Here is a 19,432-nt window from a genome sequence, read left to right on the forward strand (position 1 = left end):
AGTGTACGGTGTAATATTCTATATAATTCCAGGGTATCTTTTCCCATTTGAGGTGCTTCGCTTCTCATAAACCGTGGCTATTCCAGTCAGTCAGCAATGGCGATAAATACCAAGTGTTGTTCTTCACCAATGTCAGCTGAAAGTTGTGCAGTTGGACCGTCGCATCTGAGCCCTGTAGCATGGACGATCTGGGCTCGTATGGATTCTTCAGTCAAATACCTGCGGTGAAACACTACAGGTCTTCTCTAACAGCAAATGTGTTCAAATGGTGTTGTTTGAGACAGAGGTGTAAAAATGACATTTTTGAACAGGACTATCATTGCTTTAATTTGCAGCATCTCACACAAATACAGGTTATTCTCAGTGGAATGGCAGGTTACTTTTGACCAAAAGACAGACAAGCAGCGGTTATATGCTTGGAAAGTGGACAGGCCGCCTTTTTTCCAGAACTGTAATGTGCTTTGTGTGGTGTGTTAAATTAAGTGCATTTGTAAAGCACTTGTGTATAAGCTAGCACTCTGCAGAATCCCGAGGCATGGTTCGGCTAGTAACTGGTGGTTTCAGGGACAGTGGCCAGCTTTTCTGCACGTTTGTGGAGGAAGGCTTGTGTTCTGCAAGGTGTCTAGGGATTGGTCATTTTGGTTTGATGGCACGACAGGTCTGTGGTTGAGGCTATGCCAGAGCTTGCCTGGAGATTTTGCAGTGTATGTTGTGTCTGAGTAAACGAGCCTTAGGGATTCCCCGTGTCCTGTTCCATAGTGAGACTGCTTGTCCAGTACTGGCCGATTGTGTTACTAGTTGACACTGTGTTGACATCATTATGGCTTTTGGGCCCTGCTGTGGTTATTACTGTCTTATTTTAGGTGTTTGTGTGAGAAGTGATGTTTGTACAACGCTTTGCCAACTGTGTGTCTATGGTCCCTTCCTGAGCTTGTGAGCATCGGCATGGACTGTTCACACGATGGGTTTGTGCTGTGAGCCACGTAAATGGATCTGGACTGCTTGAGGGTGTGGATCATGTCTGTTTTATCAGCACAGATTAGATTATCAAACATTAGCAGTACACTAAACTGAAGTGATGCACTGCATTGCGTTAGAATGTGTGAGCTCATTCAAGTAGAAGCCTGGTTAAGGCCTCTTCACTAGCATGAAGGGTAGATTGGCACCATTTCTGGCATTGGTATCGATCGAGATACATGTCTACAGCTGCAATCGAACAGAATCGTTCAACCGTGTATTAGCTTTCCTTTTATTTATGTGAAAACAAACAGAGGCGGCAGAAGGATTTTTTCCTCGCACTAAACCATAGTATGAATAGGCACCCCAAAGAAAGACGGGCGGGTTCTTTATAGATATAAAGCGCAGGAAAAAATTTCACCAACACTATCTGCAAGCGCTATATAAATGCAACCCTTCCCCCTATCCCTCTACTACCATTTTCAATCCAAATAACAAACTAGCATATCCACTGCTCAAATTACTTCATATTTAACTATACTAATCCAACACTAATCTTTTATGGGTTTAGGAGTAGCATGCTTCACCACCTTATCAGGGGTAGCAAGCACTATAAAAATGCAAACACTTCCCTTTTGTATCCATCCGCTATTCTTTTCAATCCAAATAACAGACTAACATATCCACCGCTCAAATGAATTTCATATTTCACTATACTAATTCACCAGTAATCCTTTTTGGGTTCCGTATATATGGGTGGAAGTGGAGAGGAGGAGGAAGAAGATGCTTGCGGCTTTGAAGAAATGGTATAGGAGTACAACGTCTGAGAATTCAGGGGAGAGAATCGGAGGAGTGAAGAGAGCAGTACAACAAAATATAGCACTAAAGGATGTGGAAAGGAAAATCTAGGAATAATGGAGGAAGAATTTGAGATCCACATAGGAGGGCATAAAGTTTTGGGGAGCTTTCGGAAAAAGAGGGGTTGATTTTAGAGGAAGTAGGATGGATCTACCAGAACAAATGAGGTTTATCAGGATATCTGCAAAAGCAAAGAAAGGCGGGGGTGGCCTAATGGTAGCCACATCTGGATATGTAACTAGAGAGGTTGGTTGGGCATCACATGGAGTGTTCTGAATGCGATAAAATCCACAAGAGTACACCCTACAGTGGTAAGGAATTTTCCCAGCGAGTCGTGGGTAGACATAGCAGCAGATAAACTGGGATCACTGTATGGAGAAAATGGTTATTCGGATGGTAGAGAGACTAAATATTCTAGTCAAGAAAATAATACTGGGAGCAAGAATTAATGGAAGGTATTGGAGAAAGGAGCTCCCCATCAAAGCTGAAATGTGCAAGATGACCTCGCATCCCAGACCAGGAAGGGTGGCATTTTAATCGGTTAGGGGTAGGAAACCCAACTCGCTAGTGGGCCCGACTTGGGTGAATAACCGAGTGAGTCAAGGAGAAGTCAGAGTTCAAAGTAACAAGTAGAGGAGCAGAAATCATGGGAAAATATATGCTGTTAGACCTGGCATTAATGGGATGGGTCTCCCTTCCATTTTTTCACTGTGCCTCCTCTGTTTTTTCTGGTTATAGATGCTCTGGGCGCTGCGCCACTGCCATTCAGTACCACAGCACGGATGCTGCCTGTATAAAGATGACACATGGATTGGTGTTTCCCCGATTAGCTTATTTGGTCTACCTGTTAGTCCCTAGTGATGTGGCCTGTGTGTGCCAAGGGCTGGTAACCCAAGTGATGCTGGTGGGCCTGCAGCGCTGATTTGCGCCACCCACAGAAGCAGCTTGTAAAGTATGTCTCAGGCCTGCCACTGCAGTGTCTGTGTGCAGTCTAGAACTGCCATCTTGGCTGTGAAGTGCACCCACTTCCCAGCCCCTGAACCTTCCCTAGCCATCATGTAAGCCACCCCTATGGTAAGGTGCATTGTATGTCTAAGGTAGGACATGCTCTGATGTGTGTAGCATGTCCCGGTAGTGAATTACACCCAATTTCGTTTTTCACTACTGTAAGGCTACCTGTTCTCCATAGGCCAGAATGGGAGTTTTTGGCTATTACATTCTATAGTCCTAACTGACCCATATAACATGGTAGAAAAATGAATTTAGTATGCCTGAGCTCAGAATATTAAAATACATCTTTTAGCGAAGGTTATTTTTATATCCTGTGTTTGAAACTACCACTTTTAGAATGTAGGTACTTTCTTGCCTAAGCCTTCCAGTGTGCTCTGCTATTATGTGTATTGGCTGGTTTTGGAGGGACAGGGTAGGCTGAGTCAGACCTAGGTTGACTAGAGAGATCTGCCTTGGAGTGAGGGGAGGGGTAGCTCCTGCACTTGAATAGGGCTGTGCCTGGCAAGGTGAATGCTGGCTCCACCTCCCACTGTGCGTCTGAGGGCAGGCCCCCTCTTTCTGAAAGGAAGGATGCAGCCTGGTAAACAAAGTGCTCCAGGGCTGGGCAGAACTGGTTCTGGCTGGGTTCAGTGACTTGTGACTCTTTAGAACAAAGACTTTTGGGGTATAAACATCTGTGCTGAAACCCCTACAATTTGTATTGCCCCTGGATCTCAAGACCAACCTCTGTCCGTGGAACTGAAGGAAGCTGCAGGAGAGGACTGTCCTGGTGTTGTGTGCTGTTCCCTGGATTGGCCTGCAGTAGTTTTCATTGGACGGGAAAAAGGAGGAAAAAGGAGCTGTAAGAGAACTTTTTAATCTTGACCCTGCAATCACCCAAGGGCTAGAGAGAGAACTAGCCTCCTGACTGAAGTCTCAGGACCAGTAGACTTCATTTTCGTCGCTAAGGCCCGTTAGCGAGCCGCCGCAGCCGAGGAGCGCGAAGAAAATCATCGCTGCACTTGCTGAGCGTGAAGAAAATCGTCGCATCGCTGCCGCTGAGGGCCGCTGGCCTGATCATCGCCCCGCACGTTTGCGGCCAGAAAATCATCGCTACAGCTGCTGAGCATAAAGAAAATCGTCGCTAACCCCCGTTAGCGAGCGGCCGTGACCAGAGCGTGAGGAAAAACATCGCTAACCCGCCGGAGCGACATTTCTTGTGGATTATTTGCCAACATCTCAGAACTGTGAGTAGAGGGGTCACAGAGACCACTGTCCTGAACTAAACTTTACCTTACCCCTTGGAACTATTTTTGCAGCATCCAGAGAGAACTATTTTTGTACAGTATTGTGATTTCCTCGTTATTTGGTCTTGTGATAAGTCTCTAAAAATATAACTATTTCCTTTGATAACTAACTGTGTTGTGTCCATTTGTAGTGTTCCTCACTGTATTTACTGTGTATGATTATCAACGCTTTACACATTGCCTCTGAGATTAGCCTAACTGCTCGTGCTACGTTACCACAGGGTGGAGCAGGGGTTGTCAAGAGGGTGCAGCCCTTCACTCTGACTTAGAAAGAAGGGTCTCTGCTTGGACGGTGGCCATCCACTGCCAACCAGAGACCCCCCCATTTCTAACATATGCCGAGAAAGAGTTGTTTGTTAGTAGGAAAGTGACAAAGTCACCAAGGTTAGATAAGTAATATATCCTGAACCTAGGCAGGAATGGTTCAAGTATTCAAAGCCCATGAGGTTCATCATGTTATTGAACAATGATTTTAAGAATTTTTCATTTATATGAAGGAGGATGAAGAGTTCTACTTCTAAGAGAGAAGGGGAGTGCGATGATGAAGGCCAAGGAGAAGTACAGAAGAGTGTGAATGGAAACAAGCATTTGCAATGCAATAGGTCTCGCATTTACGCGAGTTTAAGCTATTGGCATTGTAAATGACAATGCCTTTTATTTATGTTTTATAAACAAAAATATAAATAAAAGGCATTGCCATTTACAATGCCAATAGGACAAACTTGCGTAAATGCAAGACCTGTTGCATTGCAAATGCTTATTATTTCTAATATTGGTGTCCAATGGTGTTTTGCTTTTTTGTCTCTTGGTTTATCACCACAGACCTAGTCCTGACAACTTCAAGGTATAATTTTTTCACAATTTTAGCTGTGCACTTTTTGATCATTCAAATGCAATGTATGAACTGATTTAAATCGCAAAACTGCTTGAGTGATTCAAGGTTACATGGTGGAATACTCTATATGTGAAATAATTATTTACTTGACATCTCTAGCACTTTCTACTTCATTGAATAGCTGGTGATTCAAGCAGGCACAGTTGAAATTTCGATTCTACGTGGAGTTAAAGAATGGGTACTCAAGTGCAGGAGTTTGTACAAAAACCTTCAAATCATGGAGGATTATCTAAATTTGCTTCTTTAAGACACTTGTATTTTAAATTGTTTATCTCCTGAACAATTTTACCGACCACGATTCCCTGTTTACAACTGTAATTCTAAAATGTGTTGGTCCACCTCTACAGTGTGCTTTGATAAGGCGTACTTCTTCATTGGGGACTTCCATTGTCTTAAAGACTATCAATGAATGCCACCTGATATGCTTTTGTCTAACAATTTTGTAGAAAATATTCCAATTTTAACAGTTGATATCAGTAAACGCCTACACTTTTTTCGATGATGTTCGGTTAGAACAATTAATTAAAAAAAGTATTTCAGATACATTTTCCCACTGTTTTTCATTTGAGTGGAAATGTTTATGTAGTATATTAATGGGTTTTTTCAAACCAAATATACTTTTTTTTATATAATAACAAATCTATATGATCAGGTATGCTCATAAAGGTACATGTATACCAAGTCAAGCAGACATGGTGACTGAAGTATAATCCCAAAAGAAACAAATATCAACTACATTATTTTAAATTGAAGAAAATATATGAAGACTTGTCAGATAGCAGAAGCTATGCTGGATTAAATATCTTACGGTGATGGTGAGTTACTAAATTCTAGATGGGTATAAAGAGCCAGTTACAGAACAAATCTCAATGTTGAATTGCCTACTACACATTTCTGATGTGAATGAAAGTGGAGAGGCAAAGTATCTGGAAAGCAAGAAATGTAGTTCTTTCCAAGCGTCACATAAATTCTTCACTTTTGCAGCAATTATACCAGGGAACTCAGGCAAAAAAGTGAAAACGTATGTCTTCAAACAACATTAAAAATGTTTATTTCAATCGCTACAATGTTCTCAACTGCTTATCTCACAAACTTCCTTCCCATTATTAGTACGCTGCAAAGCTTCTAGGTACTAAGTAGACTAATCACTCCCAGGAAGAAGTGCACAAGTCAAAAGATATCCTCTCATGTCCGGGATACTGGCTGTCATGGAGATAACAGCTCTAGCCACAAAGCAGCCCTTTGTCCTCTGGAGAGCACTGCCCTCCTTGAGCAATAAGAACTTAGAACAGGAACGTGGTTGAGTGGTTTAAGTTTCAATTTTATAGACAGGGGAGTAGATACACTCTGTAAGACTTTGGAACCAGTTTGAGTTGTTTCTCTTTCAATGGTCATTTTCAGGCTGGTAGTCACAGATTTGTGTTTATAGTGACGGTGCTTAGAGCAGGCAGGCACAATGCTGGCTCCAAGCAGGGGTATCCAAAACAAAGGCACACGGAAGTGTGAGATCTCTGTATCTGGCTGTTACCAGCCTTCCTGAAGCAGTAATCGGGGACAGATAAATTGGATGGTCTGCCTAGAAACTTCTCACCTTGAACAACAGTAACTGTAGATCTACCCCTCGCGCCTACCAAATGACTGTAATCACGAAGAAATAATTAGCCACCTTTTGCCAACAAAGGTCTCACTAAATGTTATGGATTACCCTGTGTCCTCCCACATCACTTTAGTGTCCAGGTTTCTACCCTCCAGTCACAGGAATGCACTTGATACAACCCTATCATATGGGGATGGTGTATACACCCTTTGTCTTGTGCCTTGCTAAGCCAGAGGCTATCCAGAATGGATGCATTGGTCCAGGTATTCAATCACCATAATACATTGACTACTGCTTTCACACATCTGCTACACATAAGCGCACTCAACACGCACACAAAATGGCAGTGCACGAGTCTGTGGCTCCACACTAAAATGAAATGGTTAGTAGACCACACTCTTCTTTAACACAGAAAGAAAAGGTCTGGTCATAACTATTGAATCACCAAACTTGGTAGACTGCTGCCACGCATTTATGTGACTACCCAAGGGCATGTACAGTAGTTTATGGTGCATCCTTCCAGGTCACAAAACAGTTCTGGACCTAGTATTATCGCGTCCCAACAATAAGTCATTCACTGGATTCAACCCCGAAAAAAACATAAAGGTAAAAATCTAAAACTTTTGTTCAGATATAGACATTCAACTGCTCCAAAACATTGCAGGAATAAAATAGAAAAAAAAAAAAAAGTTAAAACGAATCCGAGACTAACTGACCTGACAGAAAATACTGACCCAAATTCACAGCTGTTTCTGAAACCTAGAGAAATGTCGTAGAAGATGTGCAAATTGACTACATTAACAAAAAAAATCTTCATATTTATAGATGAATTTCTCCAAATGCATTCGTTTCACTACGCACTCCTCTATCTGTAAGTGCTACAACCCTCCTGCATAGATGGCATTCTAGTAAGGCGATTGGTGAAATTAAGTGTAACAAATAAACAGCAGTGAATGTAGGATAAATCGCTTATTCATTAGTGGCGCAAAATCAGTGTAACTTTAGATCGTGCAGGAGATGGCATGACGGCCCGACGGCCCGTTTTCCCCCTCAAAAAGGGACAGTGATTGGCAGGGTATCCCTTACACTTAACGCATTTACTGGTCATACTTCCCAGGCAGCAGGCACCCGAGATTTCTGTTTGGGAATTCCTTTTAAAGAATTGAATCAATTCAAGAGATGTAGCTCACTTCAGTTACACGGAAAAAACAAACAGTTTTGTAAAAGGAAAGCCCATGAGTGAAAAATGCAGTCCTGGCTGACACGGGGTATCGGAAAATCTATTATCTAACATTTTAATATTATGCAACTTCAACTATATATCAGACCAGGCGCCCTTAGGAAATGCCTTACCGGAGCAGAGATCTATTATTTGCCGTTTCTGTTATGATGCATGCGGTTTTAAGATGTAAATTCGTTGATTTCTGGAATAAAACGGGATATAAAGACCGGTTGGGCAGTGTGGCAAAGGAAGACAGCGTGCTGGGCACACAAGGGAGCTGGGTGGGCTCATAAAATGGGGAATAACTACAGAGGGCAAAAAAGTACGCAGAGTGGGAGACGCGGGAACGAGTACAGCTAATCGATAAAACACTAAAATACCTGGTTGCAAATATCAGCCCACACTCTGGCTGCCTTCGGAGCCCCCCACATGCGAAGCAGTCGCCCAGAACACAGACTGATCCTTGCACCAAGGGCAAAAGGGTGCCCGTTCCCAACCAGGATGTGACAATACAGTATTTCTTACTCTTCCGGGTCATTAGACTTGCGAACAGGAAACAGTACCGGTGCACCAGAGCTGCGCGCACAGACGAGAAAGGCAGAAAAGAGCTGCTGTTTCCGGTGAAGTTATTCTTAAAAGTCCGTCTTGTCCAGTATTTTATATCATGCATTCATTTGTTATGGCTTATTAGCCGACAGTCCTATTAATTATGGAATTTACAGTTTTGAATGGACAGATATTTAAATCACTCGCCGTTAGAAGCCTACTAAGGACGTTACTATGGTTACCACTAGGCTGTTTTCTACCTACTTGGCCAGTATATTAATTCCCCAGCTGGTGCAAAAAAGAGGAAAATAACAAACACGGTTATGTTTTTTACCACGTACCTGCTTTAAACTGTAACTATTTGAAGAAAGCACTTTAAATTGTACATTCAAGATCCATGACTAAATTAAAAGACAAAAGGCGGTACTAACAAGCATTGGCCACGGCCGCGAAAGTGATCGCGTGCTGCAGAGGAAAGACACATGGCGCTGCGCGCGTGCACGTTCACGTGCACTGAAGCTTTAGGCCACGGCAGCACTTTGAAAAGCCTGTATACAAAATGTCTCGGCCAGACCAGCGCATGCGCTGGATCAGGCGAGACCTAAAAACCATCGTTGTTTGGAAGGAACTCATTGTGAGAAAAACAAATGAGAAAGATGAGTGTCAATGACCTAAATAGGTCAACGCTCATGTAAAGGGTCCCGAGCACTACTGCTTCCGTCTTCACGGTTGCACGTGGGTTATTCTCCTCTTTGCTAAGTATCTAGGGATTTCTGTCTACTTTCAGTGTATGTAAGTTACAAAATGTGCAGTGGAGCAGGAATGTGTGTGATATCCTAGGGTAGTGGTGCTTAGAATGCTCAGATAAGAATGCGTGAAGTCATTAGAATGCCTTGGGCATCTTTCAAAAAGAGAGTAGAGCCAAGCGGGGTCGGAATGCGTCAGACGGTCGAAGCATTCCTCTGAGAATAAACCTCCACATCTTGACCCACTTCAAAGAAGAGAACCATATCAATCCGTCATTTATCAAGAGATATCATAAGGTAAACCAAGCAACCACAGTTTGAATCTGCGTCAACTACAGTATACGTCACATCTCAGGTGCCGCTCCAGACAGCATCACAGTAGATACCCATCACTCCATATGGGTCTTCGTCCATGGAATCTATAGCCACATCTAAACGAGACTGCTTAAAGAAGCATGTGTCAGCTCTTGTCCAGTTTCGAAAGAGGAATATATGTGAATGTACCGAAGATCACAAAATCCTTGATACCTGTAATTAAAGTTTTGTTTTACCCAAGTCCTTACTGTTTGGACCTTATGGTATCTCTGGATTATGGATTTATTGGTCCAACGTGAGCTCCCACTTCTAGTAGTAGGGTGTGGGATAGCAAAAAAGCACTACCCCAAGTATTTTTTAAATCATTGTACAGTACAGACAGAAATGATATGTTCTAACGAGGTGCGATTGCTAAACCACTGCTACCTCTCATCTTTACTGACACCTTGACCTACTTCATCCTCTCCTCAACCGATCTGTGAAAGAAAGTCATTCCTTACACACCTTTGGGACACTCGAGACGACCGTCCTCCATGAGGTCTCTCCACACATCATGTCCGAAGCCCTCTGGGTTGAAGGATGTCAAGTGGGTAACATCAGTGCCGACCTACGCCACAAGAAAAAGGAATTAGAGCACGTACATTTCAGTTTTTAGAGTATTTTAGGCAGCCCTTTCCTTCTAGCACCAATGGTTCCCCCTCATGCCCCAATTCCAATTTGTGATTTGATCTTTCAAGAAATCAGGCTTCGATCCATATATTGGAACATTTACCACTCAAACGAATGAGTCTTGGATCACAGCGATGCTTCATTATTATCCTCAAACCTCCCAATTTAATTTATTTTCTACAACAAAATAACTAGCTGGTCATGTCAGACACATACATCTTATGTCCATTACCACCCAGAGAGAACAGAGCCACCGCCTCCTGGTTCGTTCTATCACTCACAAACATACAAGCACCTCCTATAACAGAACATTCCAAGACCTCCCATCAGGATACCCCTTCCTCAAGAAAGAACACAGCCACCTTCTGCAAAAAAAGCACTATCCCCTCTGCATCAAGCGTCCCCCTCACCCACATAGAAGACAGCCACATCTGGCAACCAAGCACCCCTCACCCAGAGGGAACACAGGCACATCCGGCAACAAAGCACTCCATGCTCTGCATCAAGCATTCCTATCACAGAGAGAGCACAGCCACATCTGGCAAACAAACATTCCCTGACCCACGGAGAACACAGCCGCATCGGTAAACCAGGCACCCCCTCACCCTGAGAGAACACAGCCACATATGGCAACAAGTACCCCGTCACTCTGAGAACACACCCGCATCTGGCAACCAAGCACTCCCTGCTCTGCATCAAGCATTCCCATCACCGAGAAAGAGCACAGCCGCCTTCTGCAAAAAAAGCACTATCCCCTCTGCATCAAGCGTCCTCCTCACCCACATAGAAGACAGCCACATCTGGCAACCAAGCACCCCTCACCCAGAGGGAACACAGTCACATCTGGCAATCAAGCGCCCCTCACCCTGAGAGAACACAGGCACATCTGGCAACAAAGCACTCCCTGCTCTGCATCAAGCATTCCCATCACAGAGAGAGCACAGCCACATCTGGCAACCAAACATTCCCTGACCCACTGAGAACACCGCCGCATCGGTAAACCAGGCACCCCCTCACCCTGAGAGAACACAGCCACATATGGCAACAAGTACCCCGTCACTCTGAGAACACACCCGCATCTGGCAACCAAGCACTCCCTGCTCTGCATCAAGCATTCCCATCACAGAGAGAGCACAGCCACATCTGGCAACCAAACATTCCCTGACCCACTGAGAACACAGCCGCATCAGTCAACTAAGCACCCCCTCACCCTGAGAGAACGCAGCCACATCTGGCAACCAAGCACTCCATGCTCTGCATCAAGCATTCCCATCACCGAGAAAGAGCACAGCCGCCTTCTGCAAACTAAGCACTCCCTGCTCTGCATCAAACCTTCCCCTCACCCACAGAGAACACAACCACATCTGGCAACCAACCGCCCCCACGCCTTGACAGAACACACCCACATCTGGCAACCAAGCACTCCCTGCTCTGCATCAAACCTTCCCCTCACCCACAGAGAACACAACCACATCTGGCAACCAACCGCCCCCACGCCTTGACAGAACACACCCACATCTGGCAACCAAGCACTCACTGCTCTGCATCAAGTATTCCCATCACCCAGAACAAACAGAACCACATCTGGCAACCAAGCACCCCTCACCCAGAGGCAACACAGCCACACCTGGCAACCAACCGCCCCCTCACCCATAAGAAAACACAGCCACTTCTGGCAATCAAGCACTCCGTCTCCTGCATCAAGCATACCCCTCACCCAGAGAACACAGCCACCTTCTCCAAACTTAGCATTAATGCTTTGGGCCATTGTTCTGTCGTCCTCCAATCGATAACCCAAACACCCCTGTGCCATACAGTAAGTTCTGGCTCTGCTATCAGCATATACTTTCAACAGAGGGAAGACAGCCAACCCCTTTAGAAGAGAGCAACCCTTGGTTTTCAGTTAAAAAAAACAACCTCTCCTATCGTGAAGCCAAACATCAGTCATCAGGCTGCACAGCCTTGACAGAAGCTGCTGCAAACAACAATCTACACAAAAATGATTTCAGTTATCCTGAGGTTACTTCTTTCATCAACAGTTTACCCTACTCTATCCTTCCCTTAATCCATGGGCCTTACTCCCAGACATTTCGGCATCTATAACTGCCCCCTGTCACATCATATGACCTAATCATCGCTTTCATTAGGCTATTTTCTTCTTTCTTTCACTACCGTAGCCCCACATACCTTTGAGCTTGCCGATACAGACAGGGTGTATGGGTTAACCGCTGCAACGTGATGCAAAAGAACACCAGAGATTTTCTCCCCCCTCTCCTGCACGCAGAATGGCTCATTCCAGTGTCCCCCATCTTTGTCGCTCCGAGTTCCAGCCCCATTCCTCATGGTAAACATGATGGTTATGTCAATGTCTTCTTCATTTCCATTTTCTATCTCCCAGACAAAAATCCCAACTGGAAGGCTTGTGTCCTAGAAACGAAGGAGTTTGTCAAGAGTCTGTCTTGAGAGGAAGAATATTGTTCAACAGAAACAAGAAATTCTCTACTCTATATTGTCTTTGCCTCAATCCACCTAACTTCCATTTCACCCACACTATTAAACTTTGTACCTGAACGTTTTCCTCAATCCACCCAACTTCCCCATCACCCACACTACTAAACTATGTACCTGAACTTCTACCTCAATCGACCCAACTTCCAATGCACCCACACTATTAAACTAGGTACTCCAACAATCTCGGTCTCAATCCACCTAACGTCCCATCAAGCACACTATTAACCTAGGTATTCCAACAATCTCTGCCTCAATCCACCTAACGTCCCATCATCCACACTATTAAACTAGGTATTCCAACAATCTCTGCCTCAATCCACCTAACGTCCCATCATCCACACTATTAAACTAGGTATTCCAACAATCTCTGCCTCAATCCACCTAACGTCCCATCAAGCACACTATTAAACAATGTACCTCAACAATCTCTGCCTCAATCCACCCAACTTCCCATCATCCACACTATTAAACTATGTACCTGACCTTCTGTCTCAATCCACCTAATGTCCCATTACCCACACTATTAAACTATGTACCTCAACAATCTCTGCCTCAATCCACCCAACTTCCCATCACTTATGATAGTGTACCATAACCCGGTAAAGTCTCTGCTTCAATCCATCCAGCTAGAAGTGCAACTCTGTCCAGTCTCAGCCTAAACCCACCCAATGCCTTACCCCCCCCAACTATAGTTGCACTCCCACCACATCTACTAAACGAAAGCTAGTTGCATCTGCTAGCTACTTCCGAACTCTCACTCTGTCCTGAAACTCACTAATCAATGTCTCAATATTGTATGGGTTACATTACCTTACCACTAATCAATGACTTCCATGACTTTACCACTTTCATGTCTTTGTCTCTCTGAAGAGAAGCATTTCCACATTTGAGGGAGAATTTAGAACAAAATTAAAACTAATGGGCTATAATAATGGCTTGTTAACGTAGAAACTTTGCTTCTCAGCAAACCACAAATGAACACCTCTTCCCCACCCTAAGAACATTATACCGGTGGAACAGGGAGGCGAGAGAAGACGGGGAACTTTTCTGTAATTACTACCATTACCAGGGTGTAGATACAAATAAAAAATCTTGTCCACCTTTCATCTCTACCTATCAAATCCGCTTGGTTGGCTAAATGAGCCCTGGAGTTCTGACAAGGAGTCTCTATATTGGGAGGTCGTCCTCAAAAATAACGGGGTGATATACCGAAACCCCTGTGTTCAGAATCAGATCTTCAGAAGAACAAGTTACTTACCTTCGGTAACAATATATTTGTAACAAACATAGGTTAGTTATAGATTCCTTACCTTAAAATTACCCCCAGGCGTCAGACTGGATCCAGAAAGTTTTTCGTCAGCAGTAACCTGCATGTCGGAAGGTGGCATCGGTCGACTCTGCGTCGTCGTCGTGGTCGCCGGGATGACCATGCGGTAGCTACTTAGACGCAGCCAATGGGCGCAGACGTAGGTTCTGACACTACTTTCCACGCAAGAAGCACAAAGCCATGCAAGACACTGACCACTGGTGCACAAAACTAGGGCCCTGAAAGGAAGTCCTTAACCCTGGAAGTCAGTTCGCAGAATGGGGAGGATGGGTGGGGCGGTAAGGAATCTATAACTAACCTATATTTCATACAGATATATCTTTACAGAAGGTAGGTAACTTGTTCATCTGAAAGAAACAGTTTGTTATAGATTCCTTACCTTAGAATAGATACCCCAGCAATACCAACCCCGGAGGTGGGTCTGCAAACCAAGTTCACACCAGAAAGTGCTGGAGGACAGAACGGCCAAAAAAGCAGTCTCTCTGGACTTGGCTGTCCAGGCAGTAGTGTTTTGTAAACGTGTGCAGCGATGCCCATGTGGCTGCCCGACAGATGTCATTTAGGGGGACTCCTAGTCCCAAAGCAGTAGTAGCTGCTGTCACACTGGTAGAATGGGCGCAGAGCCCCACTGGAGGCTCCTTCTTAGCCAAAGAATAACAGGCTTTGATGCACAGAACGGCCCACCTGGAGATGGTCCGTTTGTGCACTGCCTCACCTTTCTTAGCACATACGTAACCAACAAAGAGCTGGTCGTCAACCCAGGATTGTTTGGTGCGATCCAAGTACAAAGAGAGCGCACGTTTTGGAACCAGGCATTGAAGCCTCTCTTCCTCTTTCGAAAGATGCAGAGGCAGAAAGAAGGTGGGCAAAGTGATGGTTTGGCCAATGTGGAAAGAAGTAACCACCTTGGGAAGAAAAGAGGGCCTAGTTCTAAGGACAACCTTGTCCGGATCGACAGCCAAAAGGGGAGGCTTCGAAGACAGAGCTTGTAGCTCACTCACCCTGCGCGCATAGGTGATGGCCACCAGAAAGGCAGTTTTCAAAGTAAGAAGCCCGAGAGGACAGTTATGCAGCAGCTTAAAGGGAGCGCACATAAGGAAGGTAAGAACCAAGTTCAAGTCCCACTGGGGCATTACAAAGGGAACAGGAGAAAAAAGATGAGCAATGCCCTTAAGAAATCTATTTACAACAGGGGACTTGAAAAGAGAAGGCTGATCAGGGAGCCTGAAGAAGGCTGAAGGAGCTGAGAGGTAGTCCTTAAGAGTGCCCTGAGCAGAGCCCTGCCGGGCCAAAGATAGGAGGAACAAGAGAACCTCAGAAAGAGGGGAAGAAAGGAGATCCACAGCCTTTACAGTGCACCATGCCACAAATGTATTCCATCTGCAGGCGTATACCATCTTAGTGGAGGGACACATGTGTATCGCAACTAGTAATATTCCACTCGACAGCCCGGCAAAAGGCCTCCATCAGCGCTCCCGCAGGTGGCCGGATTTTTATTGACACGATGCATACTTACTATCGGAGCACTCCACCAGGGATACCTCTTACTGCCAGTCTTACCTTGTAGTCGTGAGGGATTATTGGAGACACCTGCCGGCAGGTGAGTGTCACATTCTGCCCTGGTAGGTGGTAGACGGTCCAGGCACGAGGGTACAGTGCATGGTAGAAGGCGTGCCGGCCGCAGAAGCCCCAGTTCCATCCTTGAAGGGTGTGAGGTTTCTCCACAGACAGGACCTGCTGATACACAGTCTGACCATTCCTGTGAATGCAAACTGTGAACTGTAGGAAAAGACAAGGGACAGAAAGAACAAGAATACAGGAAGAAAGGGGTAAAAAAAGAGGAAAAAGGAGTAGAGTGGAAAGGAAGACAAGTCCAGGGGAGAGGGTGATAAAAAGTACAATGTAGGAGAACGGTATTTTAGAAGAGTAAAGTAGAATGTCAGAGTCAAGGGTAAAGGTTAGAGTAAACAATAGGAAAAGAATGCAACAGGGAGAAAAAAAGTTGTTGGAAGAACAGAAAAAGAGGAAAAAAGAAACAACAAAATTAGACCAAGCACAGTATCCAATCAGGAAAATCTAATGATGTAAATAGTGTACTATCTTAAAACCAGAGTAACACAAGAACAAGGCAGATTTAACAGCATAAATACCCAACTAAACATATCAAATATGACTTATTGTTTGAGGATTGCTTTTCATTCAAAAATTTGTATTTCCATGCATTTGTGGTACCCAAGCCTGGAGCTCGAGTGATGTAACGCATGACAGCAACAATAAAAGTACAAACACACATATAATTATAATATATATATATTCACTGAAAAAACCATAGGTTTCACACATGTTATAGTTAGCTGTACATTTCACTCGTAAAAAACCAATGAAATTCCCCCGTTATAGTTAGTGCAGGCAACTATAACTCACGCGACCGCAATCCTCTGCTGATGCTAATACTGTATTTAGACACTTATTTGCCCATGTCTTCTTCCATTAAATTTTAGCTATACATATATTACAAATATTTTTTTTTCATAAAGACACATATGTCATCAGCAGAAGATTGCGGTCGCGTGAGTTATAGTTGCCTGCACTAACTATAACGGGGCAATTTCATTGGTTTTTTACGAGTGAAATGTACAGCTAACTATAACATGTGTGAAACCTATGGTTTTTTCAGTGAATTTGCAAGGTTTTTTAAATGCTAATTCCTAACTATAACGTGTGTGAAACCTATGGTTTTTTCAGTGAATTTGTACGTTTTTTTAAATGCTAAGTTACTTTACGCCATTCGTGGCGTGCGCGCCCAGTTACCGCAGTTCGTTCCGTGCGCGCACGGTGCGCTTCGCGCCCACTTTACGCAGTTAGTGCCCTGCACGCACGGTGGTCACGCGGTGCGCTGCGCGCACCGCGTGCCCACGTTATGCGGGATGGGCCATGTACGCACGATGCACTTCGCGCACCGTGCGCACATGGGGGACATATTATGCGCATCTTTGTGAAATTTAATCTTTGTTAATTTCTTTGCTGTTATAAGCCATGTGCAATTGGTGCCCTTTGGGCACCAATTGCACACGGGGTGGGGAGAGTGTAGATAATTTTTTTTTTTTTTAAATTTTTACCGTACGCGTACGGTAAGCGTAATCGCCGATTTTCCGAAAAAAAAAAAAAAAATATTTTGGGCTTGGGGGTTGTTTGGGGACCCCTATATCAATGCTGGGTGGTTAGGGTCTCAAGAAACTGCCTCTTTAGACATTTTTTGGCTTCGTTTTTCCATTCCCCCTCAGAGAGCGAGAGAGAAAATGGCGGCCGCCGCTTCCTGGTTTTGACCGATTCTAATGTTTACTAAGATCTAAGAGCCAATCAAAATCGCGCACGCCACCGTACGCGTACGGTAAGCGCACCGTAAGCGCACCGTAAGCTGCCACAGATATATATATTGATTTAAAGGCTATTTTCTCAGAATCTACTGAACAGATTTACACCAAACCTACAAAAGGCACTTCCTTGACCTGAGGACTACCTCTCTGCCAAATTTCAAGTAATTCTGTTCAGCCGTTCGGGCTGTAGCTGTGTCTAAAGGTCCTATGGAAAAATGCATGGGAAAAACGCGTTTTGGGACCCCCCTTTTATCTCAGCCCCCGCTTGACGAATCCCCCCGAGACTTTCAGGGTAGGAGCGTAGCGTAGCGCCCCACCTATTTTGAAAAATTTGCGAGGATTCGTCGACCGGCGCCAAAGTTATTCAAAATAGAATGTTGCGGATTTCCTATGGAAACGTGGTCCTAACTATAACTACCTACTGGCGATCGCCAGTAGGTAATATATATATATATATATATATATATATATATATATATATATATATATTCACTGAAAAAACCATAGGTTTCACACGTTATAGTTATGAATTAGCATTTAAAAAACCTTGCAAATTCACTGAAAAAACCATAGGTTTCACACATGTTATAGTTAGCGGAAATTTTACTGATAAAAAACCAATGAAATTCCCCCGTTATAGTTAGTGCAGGCAACTATAACTCACGCGACCACAATCCTCTGCTGATGCTAATACTGTATTTAGACACTTATTTGCCCATGTCTTCTTCCATACATTTTTAGCTATACATATATTACAAATATTTTTTTTTCATAAAGACACATATGTCATCAGCAGAAGATTGCGGTCGCGTGAGTTATAGTTGCCTGCACTAACTATAACGGGGGAATTTCATTGGTTTTTTATCAGTAAAATTTCCGCTAACTATAACATGTGTGAAACCTATGGTTTTTTCAGTGAATTTGCAAGGTTTTTTAAATGCTAATTCCTAACTATAACGTGTGTGAAACCTATGGTTTTTTCAGTGAATTTGTACGGTTTTTTAAATGCTAAGTTACTTTACGCCATTCGTGGCGTGCGCACCCAGTTAACGCAGTTCGTTCCGTGCGCGCACGGTGCGCTTCGCGCACCGTGCGCGCACAGTGAGCACGCGGTGCGCTTCGCGCACCGCGCGCCCACTTTACGCAGTTAGTGCCGTGCACGCACGGTGGGCACGCGGTGCGCTACGCGCACCGCGTGCCCACGTTACGCTAGATGGGCATGTACGCACGATGCGCTTCGCGCACCGTGCGCACATGGAGGACATATGATGCACTTCGTTTTGAAAGGTAATATTTTAATTTTTCGTATATGTTATAAGCCATGCACAGATGGTGCCCTTCGGGCACCATTTGCACACGGGGTGGAGAGAGTGTGGATAATTTTTTTTTTTATTATTATTTTTTTTAATATTTTAGTTTAACTCATCTTTAATAAGCCATGCACAATTGGAGCCCTTCGGGCACCAATTGCTCACGGGGTTGGGAGAGTGTGGATAATTTTTTTTTTTTTATAATTTTTTACCGTACGCGTACGGTAAGCGTAATCGGCGAAATTAGCGAAAAAATAAAAATTCTGTTTTTGGCCTTGGGGGATCTTTGGGGACTCCCTCAACATTGCTATGTGTGTGGGAGCTGTCTAAACAGCCCCTTTACATGTTTTTGTGCTTTATATTTTAAACATCACTCTCAGTGCGAGAGAGAAAATGGCGGCCGCCGCTTCCTGGTTTCGGCCGATTCGAATGTTTACTAAGATCTAAGAGCCAATCAGAATCGCGCTCGCGCACGCCACCGTACGCGTACGGTAAGCGCACTGTAAGCTGGCTCAGATATATATATTGATTTAAAGGCTATTTTCTCAGAATCTACTGAACAGATTTACACCAAACCTACAAAAGGCACTTCCTTGACCTGAGGACTACCTCTCTGCCAAATTTCTAGTAATTCTGTTCAGCCGTTCGGGCTGTAGCCCTGTCTAAAGGTCCTATGGAAAAATGCATGGGAAAAACGCGTTTTGGGACCCCCCTTTTATATCAGCCCCCGCTTGACGAATCCCCCCGAGACTTTCAGGGAAGGAGCGTAGCGTAGCGCCCCACCTATTTTGAAAAATTCGCGAGG

The 19,432-nt window shown here is 44.3% G+C and overlaps 1 protein-coding gene across 4 annotated transcripts in view; it reads right to left on the reverse strand.

Annotated features, from left to right (window-relative positions):
• The window catches only part of GBA2 (glucosylceramidase beta 2), a 258,273-nt gene that overhangs the window by 134,414 nt on the left and 104,427 nt on the right, over window positions 1-19,432 (reverse strand). For all 4 annotated transcript variants that reach the window (XR_014969056.1, XM_085627706.1, XM_085627707.1 and 1 more), the window contains 3 exons: window positions 15,501-15,719; window positions 12,290-12,529; window positions 9,938-10,040 (listed from right to left, as the gene is read on the reverse strand). Coding sequence is in view for 3 of the 4 variants with exons in the window: in XM_085627706.1 (XP_085483832.1) it covers window positions 9,938-10,040; window positions 12,290-12,529; window positions 15,501-15,719 (562 nt within the window). In the remaining variant the exon portion in view is untranslated. The remainder of the gene's footprint in view (window positions 1-9,937; window positions 10,041-12,289; window positions 12,530-15,500; window positions 15,720-19,432) is intronic.

The sequence above is a fragment of the Triturus cristatus genome, chromosome 2_1 (assembly GCF_964204655.1).
Source record: "Triturus cristatus chromosome 2_1, aTriCri1.1, whole genome shotgun sequence".
NCBI lineage: Eukaryota > Metazoa > Chordata > Amphibia > Caudata > Salamandridae > Triturus > Triturus cristatus.